Genomic DNA, 19949 nt, shown 5'->3' on the forward strand with positions numbered 1-19949 from the left:
TCGAAGCATAAACTTTAGGTTGTACTTGTATATAAAGTTGCCAGAAGGAAAAAAAAAATTCACCTAAAACTTAAATACCTAAGCAGACATTAAAATTTAAGTTTTCAATCCTAGCTAAGATTTATGTCACAAGACGTTTTGTGAAGACACAAGTGCTTCCAATAAACACCCAGAAAGTACAGCTGAGTTATCAGTGGGCAGACAGACTGTGGGCGGTTATTAAGTTTTTTTTTAGTTGTTAAATTAGTGAGAACCACGGCATTTTCTAAGCCTACCAAGACCTGCAATGAATCAAAAAGCAGAACTTAGAACTGGAAGCAGTGCAGCGAGCACAACGTTCAGGAATATCGTCTACCCTCAGGCAAGAAAGGGACGGGCTTAGTATAAATAATAGGAATTAGATAGGATTGTGTTCGCTGATGAGCTCACAGGACTCTGGGAACCCTTCTATCCTCAAGCTTGCCCTTGCATTTTAATCTCAAGTACTCTCCATCATGACACTGGGAACAAATGGCTATCATCCCTGCGTGGCCCCTCGATTCCTCCATTTTAATCAATTACTCTCTGCTTAGAGCATCCACAGGAAAGACACTGATACTTCAGGCCAATCAGGCCTGCGTGTGCCACTTGGAGACCAGGCAAGGAGCTGGGGTCACACAAACGCATTAACACCTGTGTGGGCCAAGGCTCGTGCCTCACACCTGAAGCCAAGTGTGAACATACCCGGGAATTCTGCTCCTGTGAGACCAGGCACTTCGGTTTCTTTATATATGCCTTGTCTGTCTTCTACCATCTTCACATGTGACCTTACTCCCCCATTCAAGGACTGCTTATTAAGCACCTACTGTGTGCTAGGAATTTGCTGCCCTGGAAAAATGACATGGCAATACCTGCATGTCTGAGCTTGAAAGTCTGTAGAATATTGGAACTGTGAAAGGAAAACAAAACAAAACAAAACAAAAAACAAAAAAAGCCCTTCATCTTTTCCTCTAATTCCAAAGAATTAACACAAACAAGCATCATTTAGATTTTGCCCTGACAGGTGTCATTTAAGCAGTTCTAGAGCTCAGCCTCTCAGCAGTCATCTCCAAATATTTAAACATCATTTCCAGCACCCTAGCCTCTGCCCTCTGCAGGGTTCATGGGAATACAGTTCATTTCCACTCTGCAGTGAACATGCTATTGGTACCCCACCCTGTATCAGTGTGGCTGCCAGTGGGACTAGCCAGGCCAGGGCTCGACGAAACAACAGACTCCTCAGTCTCTCTGAAACCATACTATGCTTTAGAGCAAGTCATGAGTCATAGAGAAAAAACAACCTGGGGGGGTGGGGAGTAGTGATTAGTGGTTGGGCAGGGTGAACCATTCACAATTTTCTTTCTTTAAAAAAAATAATTATTTTCTTTATTGTCATTCCAAATGTTGCCCTCCTCCCTGTCGCCCTTCGAAGAGCTCTTCCCCCATCTCTCTCCCCCTTCACCTCTGAGAGGGTGTCCACTACCGTGGGTATCCCCACCCCACATTGGGGCATCTAATCTCTACAGAATTAGGAGCACCATCTCCCACTGAGGCCAAAGAAGGCAGCCCTCTGCTACATATGTGCCCGAGGCCTTGGGCCAGCTCATGTACGCTCTTTGGTTGGTGGCTCAGAGAGTGAGTCACATTTTTTCTGTCGGTCATGTCCATAGGGGTTTCCCCAAGACTCGGAGCTTTCAGTGTCCCTTAAAGGATACTCTCTGACTCAAGTGAATCTCTTCCTTCTCTTAGGGTAGAAAGAAGGAAATGGATCGGATGACTTGTCCCTGATGCTCCCCAATGCTAGAATAACCTGACTTGCCCGACCTTGCTATAGTCCAGCCCCCCCTTTGCCAAGTCCCATGTCTCTTGTAAGTCGCCATGCCCCTCACTGATGATCATTTTAGTACTAGCATTTTTTTAAAACTTAGATGTAAAACACTTGAACCAGATCTTTCGGTTGCTAAAGTCAGGTATCTTAATCAATCTGGTGGAGTGACTCATGAAAACAAAAACAAGCAAGCAAACAAACAAACAAACAAAAAAACCCAAAAGAGTAGCTTTAATTCTATGAATAACCTTCTTAAAATGACAAAGATTGTCCTAGATGTTCAGAACTAAAATCATCTTTCCCGGGCTTAGTGTTTACCACTTTATTTTAGAAGCAACCCAAAGGTTAACAACATGGGCACAGTTACATTGCCTGGAAACCACACTTGCTAGTAAAAAAAAAAAAAATGCAGTTTTCAAATTGATTGTGGTACTCAGGAAGGTTCTGGAAGAATGTTGTCTGTACATGTTGGTATACCAATAAACATTATTACAGTACTTTCAGAACAAAGCTATCCGTTCAGCAGTTTATGATAATAAAGCACACCAGAACACAATTTTATTCACTTTTTAAAAAATGACATCTTCTTTTAGAACAAATGGCTGATTTTAAATGAACAAAGGATATGAAAAACATAAAAAGTTATCTTTAGACAGTAATTCTCCCCATTTGCATGCCCTTTCTCAGTGTAGAGTTCCAACATCTCTCACAATTCCTGAAGATTTTCTAGCTGCATGCAATTCCTTTCTTCTCATGCCAAAGAGTTAGGACAAAGGGACCTTGAGCAGCTTATTAAATAAACAATGCGTGTTCAAGCATAATTCAATTATCATATCTCACTGAATAGCAAGTTCTGTTAAGCTTTTTTGTTTGCTTGTTTGCCGAGTCAAATGTTAGTGCCAGTGTTCTTTTTATAGAATGTGTGATTTGAAAGGCCAACAGTCAGTGGTCATTTTGACAGGCTTAATTAGTCATTTAAATTGGTAATTACGGAAACCATTACAGGGAGGAAAAGGCTCATCATGCCGATCATAAATGGTGTCATCTTTTCAAATAAACCCCCTTCCAATCTTTTGTTAAATTCTAACGTTTTGGTATTAAGTTTAAATTAAAGAGCTGCCTAGCTTCCCAAATTCTATGTCAGGAGAAAAGGTATGCTCTAATTAGATTAGGAAAACAAAGAACTTTCATATTTTAGAAGCAGAAATGAAAGAAAGAGGCCTTCGCCTGATACAGGGCTATGAGTTCTCTTCATTTAAGAGGCAGACATGTCCACTTCAGTCCAATTGTAGAATATTAATGCTTTCCCAAGGCAAATGTCTATTGCCACTAACTCATTCAAATTCATTAAATTTTATTATTTCTACATCATTAAATGTAGGTCAACATGTCTAGTCCAGCGAACACCAGCATTCATTTCCAGCCCGGAGACACTGTTGTGAATGATAAGAAGCAAACGAATACAATTCTGAAGGAAAGAAATCCCCTTGTTGGTAAACATGAACATCATATCAAGACTGAAAGAGACAATGTAATAGATGCAATTTGCAATCCAACCACTTCGTGCTTATCTTGCCAAAAATGTGTTTGTGTAGAAGGATAAGAATGGAATGATGTTTCTTTTAGAACTGAAGAATCCTTTGTTAGCAAAACTTAACCCGTTCTGTACCAACCTCATAGCTGAGAAATGACTAAGCATGGAGACTGATGCCCTAGTGAGTGTCACTCCCAATATTTCATGCTGCTGGGATGTCACAAGTGAACTGTTCAGTGGAATAAAAGTATCCTAGTGCTTCATGTTCAGAAGCTGCTTTAGAAACTTGGATTGAATGGCTTCCTTTACTCTTGGATGCTAACTGTATTATCAAATGAGGTTCTTCCTCTCTTCCTAGCTGATGGGGTATTCACCACTCAGGAGAAGCTCAGACCATGGGGTCAGACCGTCTGCAATAGACTATAGATTCACCATTCACTTGCCGATCAAGGGCCAGCTCCTTGTCTGTGAGTATTTTTCCTCACTACGAAATGCAAATAGAAACTCATTGCCAAAGGTTGATTGTAAATAGACTGTGCAAGGAAAATACCCAAATACACAGGGCATTTTAGTATCTTCCTACTGATTGCTTGTCCCATGCTTCAAGATTGTGAGGATTACCCATTAAAGGCTATCATTACCTCACACTAACAGCGAGCCCTACCTTCACTGCAATCTCCCAGCCAGCTGACTGTCCTAGCTCTCCTTAAGTGCTTTAGTTGTAGTGAGAAAGCTTCACCCCCTACTTTTACTTTCAGACTTTAAGCGAGGTAGAAAAGAATTGCAAGACACGAGTTCAAATGGGCAGCGCTCTGAGTCATGAAACCAACAAAGCAGAGTAATGAGACCTTAGAGAAGTAGATGGAAGACTTCCAAGTGATGTCCAGGGTGACATTCCTAAGCAGGTCACATCTGTGACCTACAAGGGATCTGGAGAATTTATCAGAGCTTTGAAGCAGAGCAACTACAAATTTAAAGACCAATCATAGGATTTTTTATTGTCTTTATTTTTTGAGACAGGGCTTCTCTACATAGTCTGGGTTGATCTAGAACTCACTATATGAACCAGGCTGGCCTTGAACTCACAAAAGTCCCCCTGCTTTGACCTAAGTGCTGGGATTAGATGTGTGAACTGTCACATCTGACCCCTGATCACAAATCTAGACTCTGAGGTTCCAAAGAGAGAAGTAACATCACAGCATAAGCCCAGGGGTTGGATATGGAGATCTAGACTCATGGTGGTAGTGAAGGACAACCAGAGAGGTCATTTGCATCTTATCATAGGAGGAAATCAAGATTTTTAACTCCATGAAATACCATCCTTAGGACATTTCAAGATGAATAAGAGGGATATATGTGTGAGTGTGTGTGTGTGTGTGTGTGTGTGTGTGTGTGTGTGTGTGTGTGTGTGTGAGGGGGGAGAGAGAGGGAGGGAGGGAGGGAGAGAGATAGAGATAGAGAGAATGTGTGTATAAACACTATGAGATATAAAAATGTCTTTATGATGTTCTGGTTGTAATCTTTAGATTTGCTGATAGAATTTGTTTCAAATTTCTAAAAGTTTCAACATGTAGCAAACTGAGTCATATAAAGCAACAGGGAATCACAACAGGGGCTGCATGAGTCACTTCAGGCTGCTGTAACAACACAGGTAGGTGGCTTAAACAACAGATATTTGGCTCATATAGTATGGAGGCTACAAAGCCAGGATCAGCAGACTATGAATTTTCAGACAGGAATTCTTCTTACTGTAGCAGAGGGACGGAAGTCTTTCTCCCTTATTTTAAAATCATTAGCACCTTCATAAAACCTCTATTCTCAGAACCCAATTTACCTCAAACTGTCAACCAATGATGCCATCTTCAAATCCCAAGGGTGAATTAAAATACCAACACAATAATCTTGGGGCTAGGAGAGGTTACAGACATTCAACCCATAATATGCAAGTTAGAATGATTTAAGGTTCTGGGGTATGAGGAATGATAACTTCAACTTTTCTCACCTTTATAGTGACAACACTCTCTGTAACCCAGAGAAATTTCTGATGTGGATCAGCTCTCTCTAGGCATGCTAGGATTCTTTTTCTCAACCTAAAAGCTTAAGATGCTTATAGATGAATGGAGGAACTTATTAATAAAATGTGGCCTTGATATGTGTGGTGTGAGACTTGGGATTCTGCACTTTCGGTTAACTCCTAACTGATGCCAATGCTCCTGGTCTGGGTGATGTCATTAGCAGTTAATGTTGAATAGGCCTAGAGCAGATTACTTTCTTTGATCTTATTTCTTTGATCTTAAAATTCATGGTGATTTCTTCTTCCACAGGGCCATAGGAAGAGCTTTCAGAAAAGTTTCCAGACTCAATGGTTATCCTGATTTGACTGCAATGACCAAATCTGTGTCTAACTTCCCTCATATTGCTTGTTATTCTTACTACTGTTGCCGTTTGGACTCTCAGGATTCTTAGAGTGGTTGTCTTGTCCATGCTTCTTTGTAAGACTTTCTGTCTTGGATGAGAAAAGATGTGGAAACAAGAATCCAGGCACAACTAAAGAGGTAGAAAATGTGTCTCAGGATGCTCAAGCATATCATAGATAGGGGTTATGAAATGGGTAACAGAGACATAAGCAGTCCCAGAAGTGGATTTAAGCAGCATCAAGCCAATTCCTACAAGATGTACTCAAAGCTTTGCCAGACGCAAGATGAGGATGCTCAAGTAAGGTCACATTTTTACAATTTAACAACTGAGCTTGCACTGGCCTCTGGAGGGTCTATTATTATAAAGGTACAGGAACAACTCTAGTACTGCTCCAAACCTCAGAGCAACTCTGATAGGAATGTTGGCAGCTTCTCTGAAACTTGAGTGGGAAGAATGATTTCCTGTTCCTTAGGTGAGCTGGCTGCATCTTGGGTAGACCAGAAGGCAAAGATAAGCTTTCTATGTTCCAGAATTAGTGGTTCTATTGAAGGAAGCACAAAACTAAAAAATTACTAGATGTTTACTAAAAGAATAATCTTGTATGGTTACTATTCAAGATGAAAAACAAGGATCATGTCAGTCACTCAGCTTTGAGCAATGGATTTAACCCTTGGAGTCTTAATGATCTTCTCTTTGGAATTGGCAACAGTAACTTACCTATAGTATTGTTCCACGTATTAAGAAAAGCATTAAATATTGTCTCAGTCACCCTGTAGGTTCTGAACAATTGGTTTAGTATAATGCAATTATAATTCTTATTTTACTATTAACTTAATTGGATTAGAAATCAGAATGTCATACCTCTGATGTGTCTATGAGGATGTTTCCCCACATAGTTTGATTGTGAGGTGTCCAGATCAATTCACCCCAGATGGACTCATGCTATGACGTCATTCTTGGGTCTTGACAGTGGTGTGTCCCAAGGCATGTGTTTTAGGGAGCTGTGTCTTACCCTGGCTTCTCCTTGCTCTTTTTTCTTTCTCTTCTGACTGCCATAGCATAATGGTGCCACACCCTCCCACCAGACATGATTGACTGAAGTCATGAACCAAACATCCCTTCCTCTCTGACATTCTGTATGTTGGGTACGTTTTTGTTTAACAGTGATTAAAAGGTCTAAGATAAGCAAGTCTTCATAAAATGGATGGATATAATGGGGATGGAAAGCTCCAATCCCACAGGTTGGCTCTTTGTTTCCTTGTTGACCCTTCTAAAAGTTTTCTAGGAGTTACTTTCCCAAAGAAGTCTTAAGTATTAGCTGGGATCCCCAGTATAGGGGAATGTCAGGGTGGGGAAGTAGATAGGGGTGGGTGGATGGGTCGGGGAACCTCCTCATAGAAGAAGGAGGAGGGGGAATGGGATAGGGAGCTTATGGACAGGAAACCAAGAAAGGGGATAATACTTGAACTGTAAATAAAGAAATATCCAATAAAAAAAGAAAAAAGTATTAGCTGGTATAACCAATATCACTCAGGCTTGGTCTTGTGAACTTTTTGTTGACTTCCTTCCCAAACAGAAAAGTCAAAGGAATCTACTCAGATTGGATAAAAGAAGACAGTGATTTCTGCTAAAGCATAAGTCTTCTTGTCATAAAGAGTCCTGGTATAAGAAAAATATTGAGGCTACAAAGATGGCTTCATGGTTAAGAGCACTTGCCACTGTTGTAGAGGACGAGTTTGATTCCTAGTACCCTAACTGCAGCTTGCAACCATGTGTGACTATAGTTTCAACAAATCCAGCACCCTTTTCAAGCTTCTATGCACCGGTCATGAACATGTGGTGTGCAGCCACACAAACATACACATAAAATCATAAACAATCAAACAAATCATTCTTTTTAAAGGGCTGTGTGGGCCTGAGATGCTAAACTAACAGGCACATTGCATATTGCTCTTAATGCGGGACACAGTAAAAATGTGTGCTTTGTTTTCATTCAATGGCTCTCTGTTGAAAGATGTTTATTAAAAGAGTAACCTTGTATGGTTATATTCAGGATGAATACTTTCTTCTTCCTTCTAACTTAACCTTTGGGAAATCTCAGACTCCTCCACTCAGCTTTCAGAAGTCACTCATCCTCTTCATGATTTAAATGTCACAAAGCTCAGAGGGGAGGACATTCTTCTTTCTAGGAATTCCTCCTGCAGTCATGTTAAATGCTCCTTCCTTCTCAACCACAGTTCTATAGCAGGTCAAAGCTTCTGTTTACTCAGAGCTCCATAAAATGTCAAAAGTAGCATTGTAAGCAGATACCACACTTAGGAGACATCAAAGCAAGCAGATGGGATTCTTGGGATTATGGGACAGATATTCTCTTCCTTTACTGCTTACCCTGCTTGAGTGGGTAGGCATAGGAAAACTATAGTTAACTGCAAATCACTGCTGGCGGGCTGTTTCCTCTTTAAGTGAATAACAGATTATATACAATTAAGAATGAGTTACAGAGGATGCTCCATGTAACAACTGCATCATAAATGCATTAAATTGCACATACAAATAAACAGTCTAGGCAGGATACATTCAGGCACAAATTGATCTTGGCAGGTATCCACCTGCCTGTGTGCTAACTGTCATTTGATGTTTTCCATGTTGCCCCAAGTCTTTCGTTATTCTGACCACCTAAATATGTTCCTTCCATAAGCACATCACAGACCTGATGTGGTACTTGCATAAAACTTAGGTCTTCCTGTTAAAGGTATTTGTTTGCAATGCAATCATACATATATGTAGAAAGGTGTACACATCTTAAATTTATATTTTAATGAATAGTAAAAAGTATTGTATGTAAGCGAATTCATGCAAAGTATAGACACACCACATTGTTTTTGAAAAAAACGTTTCTTATTTCAAACTAGTGGCAGTAACACTCTAAAACTAGCCCAGTATGAGAATGTGTATTGAACCATGGTGATAAAATACTCAAGTCCCAACATGAGAGGCACATTTCCAATCCTATTAGAACTGAAATTCCATACTAGAAAAGCTTGCTCATAAGACAACAGAGAAGCAATTTCAGGAATAATGTAAACTCAACTTAGTATGCTTTGGCCGTAAAATAAGTTTTTAGTTATTAACTTTCTAAAAAGAAGAGTAACTAAAGTGACCACGTCTTTGTTACAATGTCTGTTTTTCTTAGAGAGAGGCAAAATGTGATAGGTCCAAGCCAGGAATCTACATGCACACATGTGAACCTAGTCCAGTGGTTTGGATAACTCTGACACCACATTTGTTTTGACCCCCATTCTACTTCCTGTGGCAGCTGCTGTCAAAGCTGGCCTTGGTCATGTACTTCAGTCAGTTTCCCTTGATCCCTGGTCTCCACACCCCAAATATATTTCAAAGACTTCATCTCATTCTCAGACGTAGTTAATCTGACCCCCTTATCTGTTTTTATTAGGTAGAGCACAGGCCAAGATTTACAACGCTCTGTAACATTCTGAAGGGTTTTCAGAAAAGACTATGGACTTAGAAGTGAAATAGATTTCCTTTTTCACTAGGAATCCCTAGAGTCCCTCATATAACAGAGGGCAGCTTGATGCAGCAGACAGATGCATGTCTACTGCCTTGAATTAAAATGGACAAACCACAATATTTCCTCGTTATCCGTTTTTCTCCCCATCACCTCTCCCATCCCCTGCCCTTTGACAAACAGGCTTTGAGAACACAGAGCAACAGACATAGAGAGCTTGAAGAAGCTGGATCAATGCAAACCTATAACAAGCACATACCATGTAGGCTAATCCTGAGGTTTCTCTTAAGAATGCAGTGGCCTCTTGGTCCCCACTGAGTGTAGAACTGAGTGAAAAAGACCAACCTTTCCTACTTCCCTTCAGGAGAAGTGGTAGGGGAGAGAGCAAAGCTCAGGTCTTCCTGCCAAAATCACTGCCAGCCCTGCCTGCCTAGATGTGTAAGATCCCTTGAAACATCTTGGCAAGAATTGGTTCTGGAGTGTTGGCCAAGGTGCTGAAGTGAGGAAGGCAGGGCACCTGTGCCAATGAAGTGGCCCTTCCTGCTGCCCTTAAGGACACTGTGTTCATTCACTGTGACAAGATCTCACTAGGGTTTCACATGTAAGGTAATCTTGGAGGTGTGTGTGTGTGTGTGTGTGTGTGTGTGTGTGTGTGTGCACTCATATAGAAGGGATACATATTTATAAAAATTCCATTGCCACAGAAATGTTATGAGAATCCACTTCAGAACAAGACACAAATAAAAGAAGCCAGGCTGTTGCAGCTACTTGGATGCCATCATTGCTAACCTTCTCTGTCATGTTATTACTAAGAGTCCCTAAAATAAATTAACTGCAAAGCAATTTTACTCTAAAGCAAATGAGAGAATAACAAAGGCACAGCCCTAAGTAATCCTTTAAAACAGTGCTTCTCAACCTTCATCCTCTTGAGACCCTTTGATATAGTTCCTCCTCTTGTGCTGACCCCCAACCGTAAAGTTACTTTTGTTACTACTTCATATCTGTAATTTTGCTACTTTTATGAATTTTAATATAACTATGTTTCCCAAAGGTCTAGGCAACCCCTGTGGAAGGCGTCCTTTGAACCCCAAAGCGGTCGAGACCCTGAGGTTGAGAACCACTGCTTTACAAGTCAAATTTACTATCACACGCGTGTCTGATTTCGTAATAGCTCCACCTGCTTTTCAGAATGGCCCGTTTTTGACAGTTTGTCCGTTCTTCCCTTCAAAATATGCACACAGATATCGAAACCACAGGCTGACACTGTCAAGAGATTGGTTAGCAGTTGACTTGTCTGGCAGCTGCGTAGTGCAGTGAGCGGTCAGGGAAGGAACAGGGAAGACAGCCTGGCTCTGGGCTCTTTTCACACCCCAGGCTTCCCCACCCCACCCCCCACCCTCTGGGCCTCCGATGCTCTGGTCTGTCTGCCAGGCAATTTGCTTCCGCTCTGTTCAGCTCCCGACCTCTGGCTTTAAGAGAACGGGTTCTGGCTGTGGGAACTGGCTCTGACCAGCTCTGGCTCCCTCGTCTTTGGTGACTGGCAAAGGCAACACTTTCTCTTTGACACTCTTAAATAGGGTTGTTTAATTCCTAATGGTATTTACTGGCAAAAAAAAAAAAAAGGGGAAAATGAAACCCACAAGGAGGATTCCGGTCCAACAAAGTCAGGCCAAGAGCTCGGTGGCTGAGCCCCACTCTTGCTGGAAGGCTGCTCCATACTGCTGCCCCTTTCCACACAGTTGATGTGCGCTCCCTGCTTGCTGCTTTCATCCGTTAGTGTGACACCTACTGGAATTTATGAATATCTCGAGATGCTCGGGTATGATTTGGGCACCTAGTGCTGGTTTCTGCCTCAGGGACTTCCCGCGGAAATCACCCAGCACTTAGAAGGCATTTCGACAAGGAAGTAACCGGTGGAACCTTCTGGAGGGAGAAACCCCAAGAAACCGCTTCAAAATACACTAGAAGCCACCGGCTACTTAATAACCCCCCCCACCCCTCCCAGCGATTTCTGCAACGGTATAAAGTGGCTTGTGGGGTTCCAGCTTGTAGGGGGAGGGAGAGCTGTGCCTACTGCAGTCCCCCCCCCCGCACTAGATCTAAGGTGGGGGTTTCAGCTTTGGTCTGGCTCAGCAGCTCACTACATCTTTTCCAGGTTCCACAGGGAGAAGAGGAGCGCGCAGACTTGTGGATCCACAGGTTCCATCCATTTAGATCCCCACCATCACCCCTTTACCCCGCCCTCCCGCCGCCGCCCCAGGTCCCTGTCACCCCTGTCACCTTGAGCCAGCGAGGATGCATTCCCGCCTCCTCCACTCCCCCAACCCCCTCCACCCCCTTAAAACGTGGGCACATCGTCTCCCACGCAGCTGCTCATCTAAGCGTCCCGCGTTCCTAAAGTCCCCCAATGCGCCTCTGGTCCTGGATTCTTTGGTGATAGTGCCTGGCAAAGGTGTCGCTTTGTGGGGGAGCAAATGCGGGGGTGGAGGACAAGCTAGCCTCGGTGTAGAGGCTCACAGGGCTAGCGACGAGGCCTGCCTGGGGTCCCCGGGCAAGCCCCGCCGTGGCGCGAGGGACGCACCGCACTCACCCGCTGCTGCTGACGGCTGACGGCCACCGCGGCGGCGGACGCGGCGCTGTGCCTGAGCTCGGCCGCCTGTCCCGGCCTCAGCAGGCTCCGGGTGAACCTGCGGGTCCGCTCGCTGGCCATGGCGGGCCGTGCCACTCGCGCCTCGGCCCCGGAGCGAGTGTGTCCCGCCAGTCCCCCGGCCGCGCCAGCCTGCTCTACCCACCCGCCGTTCAGGAAGCGGAACTCGGAGCCTTTTCCCCCCCTCTTCCCCGCTCAACTCACAAGAGGCGGGTTTTTCTCGCGCGCACCCCCACTCTGCCCACCCCCTTCGCTCCCGCTCGAGCTCCGCGGCGACTTTGCAAAACTCTGCGCCTCTCCGGCCGCGCGGCCAACTCCGCCTGGCTAGGGCGCATCTGCAGAGGGAGCCGCGGGACGCGCGTGGGGGTGACTCCACCCGCGCCGCCCACCCGAGACTGAGACTCGGTGCTGATCCCGAGCTGCCTCTGCTGGCTCCGAGCGGGACCTGCCTACCGTCCTACTCTCAAATCCGATGCGCATGGAGGGTTGGGGATTTAGCGTTTTGCAGGTCAGATCTACATTCTGAGGCTGCAAAGTGGAGAAGGGTTGGTCTCAGGTATCCTGTGCACCCTTGGTCAGGAGTTTCATTAAGGATCCATCTTGTAGCTGGACCCCTTGTTTTGAAGTCTCTCGGGACCCAGAGCCCTTACTTGATCTTGGGATGGTCTGTGTGAATTCACACCTGCTGCCAATTTTTCCTTAAGTGCTTTCCTATTCTATACCAGCCATACTGCTCTGGAAAACGAGAGACCAGAGAGGGTGGTTTATCAAAGGCCTCCTTAACTTTGCATACTAATTTGAATTAAAATCTAGTGTATATCTAGGTAAGGTAATGGACTTCAGGATAGAAATTAAGATGAATAAGAACTGCGGGTTGGGTTATGGGGTAGGGTGAGTCGGACTCCGTGGGTGGTTCTTAAGTCTATTTTTCTGCTTTCTTATCAAATGCCCACCTACCCTTGCCTCCAGCCATCTGATTAAAGTGTTCTAAATCTCTTATCGGGAGTCACATGCAGGGTTGTTCTCCGCCCATTGTGAGTGGGTAAGAAGGCTGCTCCTGGGGAAAGCTGTAGGGACATTCTGGATTTCTTAAAGGGGCTTTTTTTTTTTTTTTTTTTTTTTTTATCCGTGGTCTCAGGGTTTTTCTAAACTTAAAAACATATTTTAGCTTGTGGTGTGGCTCCTGTTTCTCATGTACTTAGTAGCCTGACAGGCTCCCTCTGAGGAAAGTCTGGGCTACACACAGTGTGACTCTGTCTTAACATTTGACAAAACCATTTTCCCCTGTTTCCGAATACTGTGTGGTGTCCGATATAACTGAATAACTCATGACTATGAACGACTCTCAAAAGGTTCAGAAAGTTGGAGCAGCCAGACTTGAATGCTGAGGCAGGAGGATGACAAGAAGAGAAAAGCGGACTGGAAGCAAAGGCTGTAGTAGCAGAACTTGCGTTAGAGTGTGTCTTGGGCATAGCAGCGGTTCAGGCTGGAATTTGTTTGCTGTGCTTGCACTTACCTCTGGGTCACAGTTTCTACGGAATGGTAGAAACCTGGGAGCAGGAATCGGGATCCTGCTTTCCAACATCTGTCTCCTCTTACCAACAAACTCCAGCCGTGTTTTACAAGTTAGTTAGTTACTGCTCGGAGCCTTTTGAAAGCAGAAACGTCAGTAAGCTCTGTACAGCTTGTCAAGACCAGAGCGGTTCCACACACTGGGTACCCTAGTGATACTGAGTGGCATCCATCTATGTATCTACCTATGTCTCTATATTCTTTCTTTCTATCTATGTATCTATGTATGTATCTATGTATGTATCTATGTATGTATGTATGTAGGTATCTATTTATCTATCTATGTATCTATGTATCTACCTATCTATCTATCTATGTCTCTATATTCTTCTATCTATCTATCTATCTATCTATCTATCTATCTATCTATCATCTATATCATGTGCCCCTGGTACCTTCAGGGGCCAGTAGAAGGTATCATATACCCTGGAACTGGAGTTACAGATATTTGTGTGTAATGAGAAACAAACCCTTGTCCTTTGAAAGAAGACTCCGTGCTCTTAATAAATGAACTGTCTTTCCAGTCCTACCTTTTTATGTTTTCGTTTTATGTTAAGAGATACCATCACAGGAACACAATCAGTATGGATCTGTGTCTCTAAAATAAGTAAAAATTTAAAGACGTTGAATATTGTAACGTGATGGCCTGTCTTTATTGCGGAGCTTGATGGGATTTGGACTCACCATGGAAACAAGTCTCTAGGCAGGTCTGTGAGAAATTATTTAGATGGGGTTAATTGATGTGGAGAGTCTGACTCTGAGTGTGGGCAGAACTTCTCACCCCATGCCTGGGGGTCTCAGACTGGGTGTAAAAGACAAAACAAGCTGAGCACAGCATTCGTCTACCTCTGCTTCTTGACTGCCATTGCAATGCACCTCACTGCCTGAGGCTCTGCCACGACTTCCCTGCTTGGATGGAGGATACCCTTAAAATGTTAGTTAGCCAAGTAAATCGTTCCTTCAGTTACTTTGGTCCGGATATGTTGTCACAGCAACTGGATAAGTAATAGACTATGGAATAATGAGCAAAAAGTACATGCTATAGCGTTAACATCTCCCCCCCAGCTGACAGATGACGACGTAGGTTGTAATCACATCCCTTCAGTGCACAACTCTTGTCTTCCCCTTGAGCTGTTACAGTGACCCCACTCAGTAGCCACTCACGATGTACCAACTGTGGAAGGGCTCCGGCGCTGTGACAAACAGTACAGAGCTCACCAAAGTTTCTGCTTCCCAGAGGTTTCTTCATGTCAAACAGAGTAGCTAACTGATTTGTAAAACACGACTGAAATTTGCTGGTAAGAGGAGATAGTAAGATTTTGAAGATGACTCTCTTAAGACCCATGGCAATATTTTGTATTCCTGTAAAGTTATCTTTTTTTTTTTTTCTTTTCTTTTTTTCGGAGCTGGGGACCGAACCCAGGGCCTTGTGCTTGCTGGGCAAGCGCTCTACCACTGAGCTAAATCCCCAACCCCCAAAGTTATCTTGATAATAGTTTCTCCCTTCCTTTCCACCCTACAGTTCCTTCCTTCCTTCCTTTCCTTCCCGGATACTCTTCTTCCTTATCTGAAGGCTGCCTTGGCTTTCTTAAAGGTTAGGAAGCTCTTATAGCCTGCTGTGATATAGGTCAAAGCTCCATAAATTAGAAAAATATAATTAATAATTTTCTCTTATCGTTTTACAAGACTTGGCTTTGGGCTAATATTACTAGTCACATGAATAAGAAATGGATTAGGATTTTTTAAACCACAGTAATAAGTATTGATAGAAATGAAAACTGTGGCAGCTCTCTGCTCCCAGATCCCGTGGGAGAGATACCTTACTGCCTGGTCAGGTGGGCACTCCTGAGGCTGCAGAGCAGAAGAGACCACCAACACTGCCCACCCCTGCCCACATCCCTGGCCCAAGAGGAAACTGTACAAGGCCTCTGGGTTCCTGTGGGGGAGGGCCCAGGAGCAGCAGGAGCACTGCCTGAGACACCGCCAGAACCTGAAGGAAACAGACCGGATAAACAGTTCTCTGCACCCAAATCCCGTGGGAGGGAGAGCTAAACCTTCAGAGAGGCAGACACGCCTGCGAAACCAGAAAAGACTGCTCTCTACACACATTGCTGATTCAGAGGAAAACACGGAGGCCATCTGGAACCCTGGTGCCTGGAGGCTCCCGGAAGGCGGGCGCAGATCTTCCCGGTCGCTGCCACCGCGGAGGCCGTGGGCAGGACCCGGCGCCGAACTCGAGCCTCGGGGCCACAGGTAAGACTAACTTATCTGCTGCAAGTGACTTGCCTGGTGGAATCGGGACAACAGAGGCAGAATCCCTCTAGGACCAGGCACGACCTGTGTTTACGGAAGTCCCACACCCGCGGATCCCGGCCGCAGCAGCTCTCTGCTCCCAGAACCCGTGGGAGAGATACTTTACTGCCTGGTCGGGTGGGCACTCCTGAGGCTGCAGGCGGAAGAGACCACCAACACTGCCCCACCTGCCCCATCCCTGACCCAGAGGAAACTGTACAAAGGCCTCTGGGTTCCTGTGGGGAGGGCCCAGGGCAGCAGGAGCCCTGCCTGAGACACCGCCCGGATCCTGAAGGAAACAGACCCGGATAAACAGTTCTCTGCACCCAAATCCCGTGGGAGGGAGAGCTAAACCTTCAGAGAGGCAGACCGCCTGCGAAACCAGAAGAGACTGCTCTCTACACATTGCTGATTCAGAGGAAAACACGGGCCATCTGGAACCCTGGTGCGGAGGCTCCCGGAAGAGGCGGCGCAGATCTTCCCGGTCGCTGCCACGCTTGGAGAGCCCGTGGGCAGAACCCTTGGCCGAACTCGAGCCTCGGGGCCACAGGTAAGACTAACTTATCTGCTGCAAGTGACTTGCCTGGTGAACTCAAGGCACAGGTCCACAGGAACAGCTGAAGACCTGTAGAAAGGAAAAAATACACGCCCGAAAGCAGAACACTCTGTCCCCATAACAGACTGAAAGAGAGGAAAACAGGTCTACAGCACTCCTGACACACAGGCCTATAGGACAGTTTAGCCACTGTCAGAAATAGCAGAACAAAGTAACACTAGAGATAATTTGATGGCGAGAGAGGCAAGCGCAGGAACCCAAGCAACAGAAACCAAGACTACATGGCACCATCAGACCCAATTCTCCCATCAAAACAAACATGGAATATCAAACACACCAGAAAAGCAAGATCTAGATTCAAAATCATATTTGATCATGATGCTGGAGAACTTCAAGAAAGACATGATGAACTCCTTAGAGAACAAGTAGAAGCCTACAGAGAGGAATCATAAAAAATGCATGAAAGAATTCCAGGAAAACATAAATAAACAAGTAGAAGCCCATACAGAGGAGACACAAAAATCCCTGAAAGAATTCCAGGAAAACACAATCAACACAGTTGAAGGAATTAAAAATGGAAATAGAAGCAATCAAGAAAGAACACATGGAAACAACCCTGGATATAGAAAACCAAAAGAAGAGACAAGGAGCTGTAGATACAAGCTTCACCAACAGAATACAAGAGATGGGAGAGAGAATCTCAGGAGCAGAAGATTCCATAGAAATCATTGACTCAACTGTCAAAGATAATGTAAAGCGGAAAAAGCTACTGGTCCAAAACATACAGGAAATCCAGGACTCAATGAGAAGATCAAACCTAAGGATAATAGGTATAGAAGAGAGTGAAGACTCCCAGCTCAAAGGACCAGTACATATCTTCAACAAAATCATAGAAGAAAACTTCCCTAACCTAAAAAAAGAGATACCCATAGGCATACAAAAAGCCTACAGAACTCCAAATAGATTGGACCAGAAAAAAAACACCTCCGTCACATAATAGTCAAAACACCAAGCGCACAAAATAAGGAAAGAATATTAAAAGCAGTAAGGGAAAAAGGTCAAGTAACATATAAAGGCAGACCTATCAGAATCACACCAGACTTTTCGCCAGAAACTATGAAGGCCAGAAGATCCTGGACTGATGTCATACAGAACCCTAAGAGAACACAAATGCCAGCCCAGGCTACTGTATCCTGCAAAACTCTCAATTAACATAGATGGAGAAACCAAGATATTCCATGACAAAACCAAATTTACACAATATCTTTCTACAAATCCAGCACTACAAAAGGATAATAAATGGTAAAAAGCCCAACATAAGGAGGCAAGCTATACCCAAGAAGAGGCAAGAAACTAATCGTTTTGGCAACAAAACAAAGAAGAAAAACACACAAACATAACACAGGCACGTATGAATATAACAGGAAGCAATAATCACTATTCCTTAATAACTCTCAACATCAATGGCCTCAACTCCCCAATAAAAAGACATAGATTAACAAACTGGATACGCAACGAGGACCCTGCATTCTGCTGCCTACAGGAAACACACCTCAGAGACAAAGACAGACACTACCTCAGAGTAAAAGGCTGGAAAACAACTTTCCAGGCAAATGGTCGGAAGAAGCAAGCTGGAGTAGCCATTCTAATATCAAATAAAGTCAATTTTCAACTAAAAGTCATCAAAAAAGATAAGGAAGGACACTTTATATTTATCAAAGGAAAAATCCACCAAGATGAACTCTCAATCCTAAATATCTATGCCCCAAATACAAGGGCACCTACATACGTAAAAAAGAAACCTTACTAAAGCTCAAAACACACATTGCACCTCACACAATAATAGTAGGAGACTTCAACACCCCCTCTCATCAATGGACAGATCATGGAAACAGAAATTAAACAGAGGCGTAGACAGACTAAAGAAGTCATGAGCCAAATGGACTTAACGGATATTTATAGAGCGTTCTACCCTAATGCAAAAGGATATACCTTCTTCTCAGCTCCTCATGGTACTTTCTCCAAAATTGACCATATAATTGGTCAAAAAACAGGCCTCAACAGGTACAGAAAGATAGAAATAATCCCATGCGTGCTATCGGACCACCGCGGCCTAAAGCTGGTCTTCAATAACAATAAGGGAAGAATGCCCACATATACGTGGAAATTGAACAATGCTCTACTCAATGATAACCTGGTCAAGGAAGAAATAAAGAAAGAAATTAAAAACTTCTTAGAATTTAATGAAAATGAAGGTACAACATACCCAAACTTATGGGACACGATGAAAGCTGTGCTAAGAGGAAAACTCATAGCGCTGAGTGCCTGCAGAAAGAAACAGGAAAGAGCATATGTCAGCAGCTTGACAGCACACCTAAAAGCTCTAGAACAAAAAGAAGCAAATACACCCAGGAGGAGTAGAAGGCAGGAAATAATCAAACTCAGAGCGAAATCAACCAAGTAGAAACAAAAAGGACCATAGAAAGAATCAACAGAACCAAAAGTTGGTTCTTTGAGAAAATCAACAAGATAGATAAACCCTTAGCCAGACTAACGAGAGGACACAGAGAGGGTGTCCAAATTAACAAAATCAGAAATGAAAAGGGAGACATAACTACAGATTCAGAGGAAATTCAAAATATCATCAGATCTTACTATAAAAGCCTATACTCAACAAAACTTGAAAATCTGCAGGAAATGGACAATTTCCTAGACAGATACCAGGTACCGAAGTTAAATCAGGAACAGATAAACCAGTTAAACAACCCCATAACTCCTAAGGAAATAGAAGCAGTCATTAAAGTTCTCCCAACCAAAAAGAGCCCAGGTCCAGACGGGTTTAGTGCAGAATTCTATCAGACCTTCATAGAAGACCTCATACCAATATTATCCAAACTATTCCACAAAATTGAAACAGATGGAGCACTACCGAACTCCTTCTATGAAGCCACAATTACTCTTATACCTAAACCACACAAAGACCCAACAAAGAAAGAGAACTTCAGACCAATTTCCCTTATGAACATCGCCTTAAAAATACTCAACAAAATTCTGGCAAACCGAATCCAAGAGCACATCAAAACAATCATCCACCATGATCAAGTGAAGGCTTCATCCCAGGCATGCAGGGATGGTTTAATATCTGGAAAACCATCAACGTGATCCATTATATAAACAAACTGAAAGAACAAAACCACATGATCATTTCATTAGATGCTGAGAAAGCATTTGACAAAATTCAACACCCCTTCATGATAAAAAGTCCTGGAAGAATAGGAATCCAAGGCCCATACCTAAACATAGTAAAAAGCCATATACAGCAAACCAGTGGCTAACATTAAAATAAATGGAGAGAAACTTGAAGCAATCCCACTAAAATCAGGGACTAGACAAGGCTGCCCACTCTCTCCCTACTTATTCAATATAGTTCTTGAAGTTCTAGCCAGAGCAATCAGACAACAAAAGGAGGTCAAGGGGATACAGATCGGAAAAGAAGAAGTCAAAATATCACTATTTGCAGATGATATGATAGTATATTTAAGTGATCCCAAAAGTTCC

The 19949-nt window shown here is 43.6% G+C and overlaps 1 protein-coding gene across 1 annotated transcript in view; it reads right to left on the reverse strand.

Moving 5' to 3' along the window:
* The window catches only part of Dock10 (dedicator of cytokinesis 10), a 249623-nt gene extending 237558 nt beyond the window's left edge, over positions 1–12065 (reverse strand). The window contains exon 1 of the mRNA XM_032901452.1: positions 11915–12065. Coding sequence (XP_032757343.1) covers positions 11915–12034 — 120 coding nt within the window. The 5' untranslated portion in view covers positions 12035–12065. The remainder of the gene's footprint in view (positions 1–11914) is intronic.
* Between the last annotated feature and the right edge of the window lie 7884 nt (positions 12066–19949).

Source organism: Rattus rattus, chromosome 4 (genome assembly GCF_011064425.1).
Source record: "Rattus rattus isolate New Zealand chromosome 4, Rrattus_CSIRO_v1, whole genome shotgun sequence".
Taxonomy (NCBI): domain Eukaryota; kingdom Metazoa; phylum Chordata; class Mammalia; order Rodentia; family Muridae; genus Rattus; species Rattus rattus.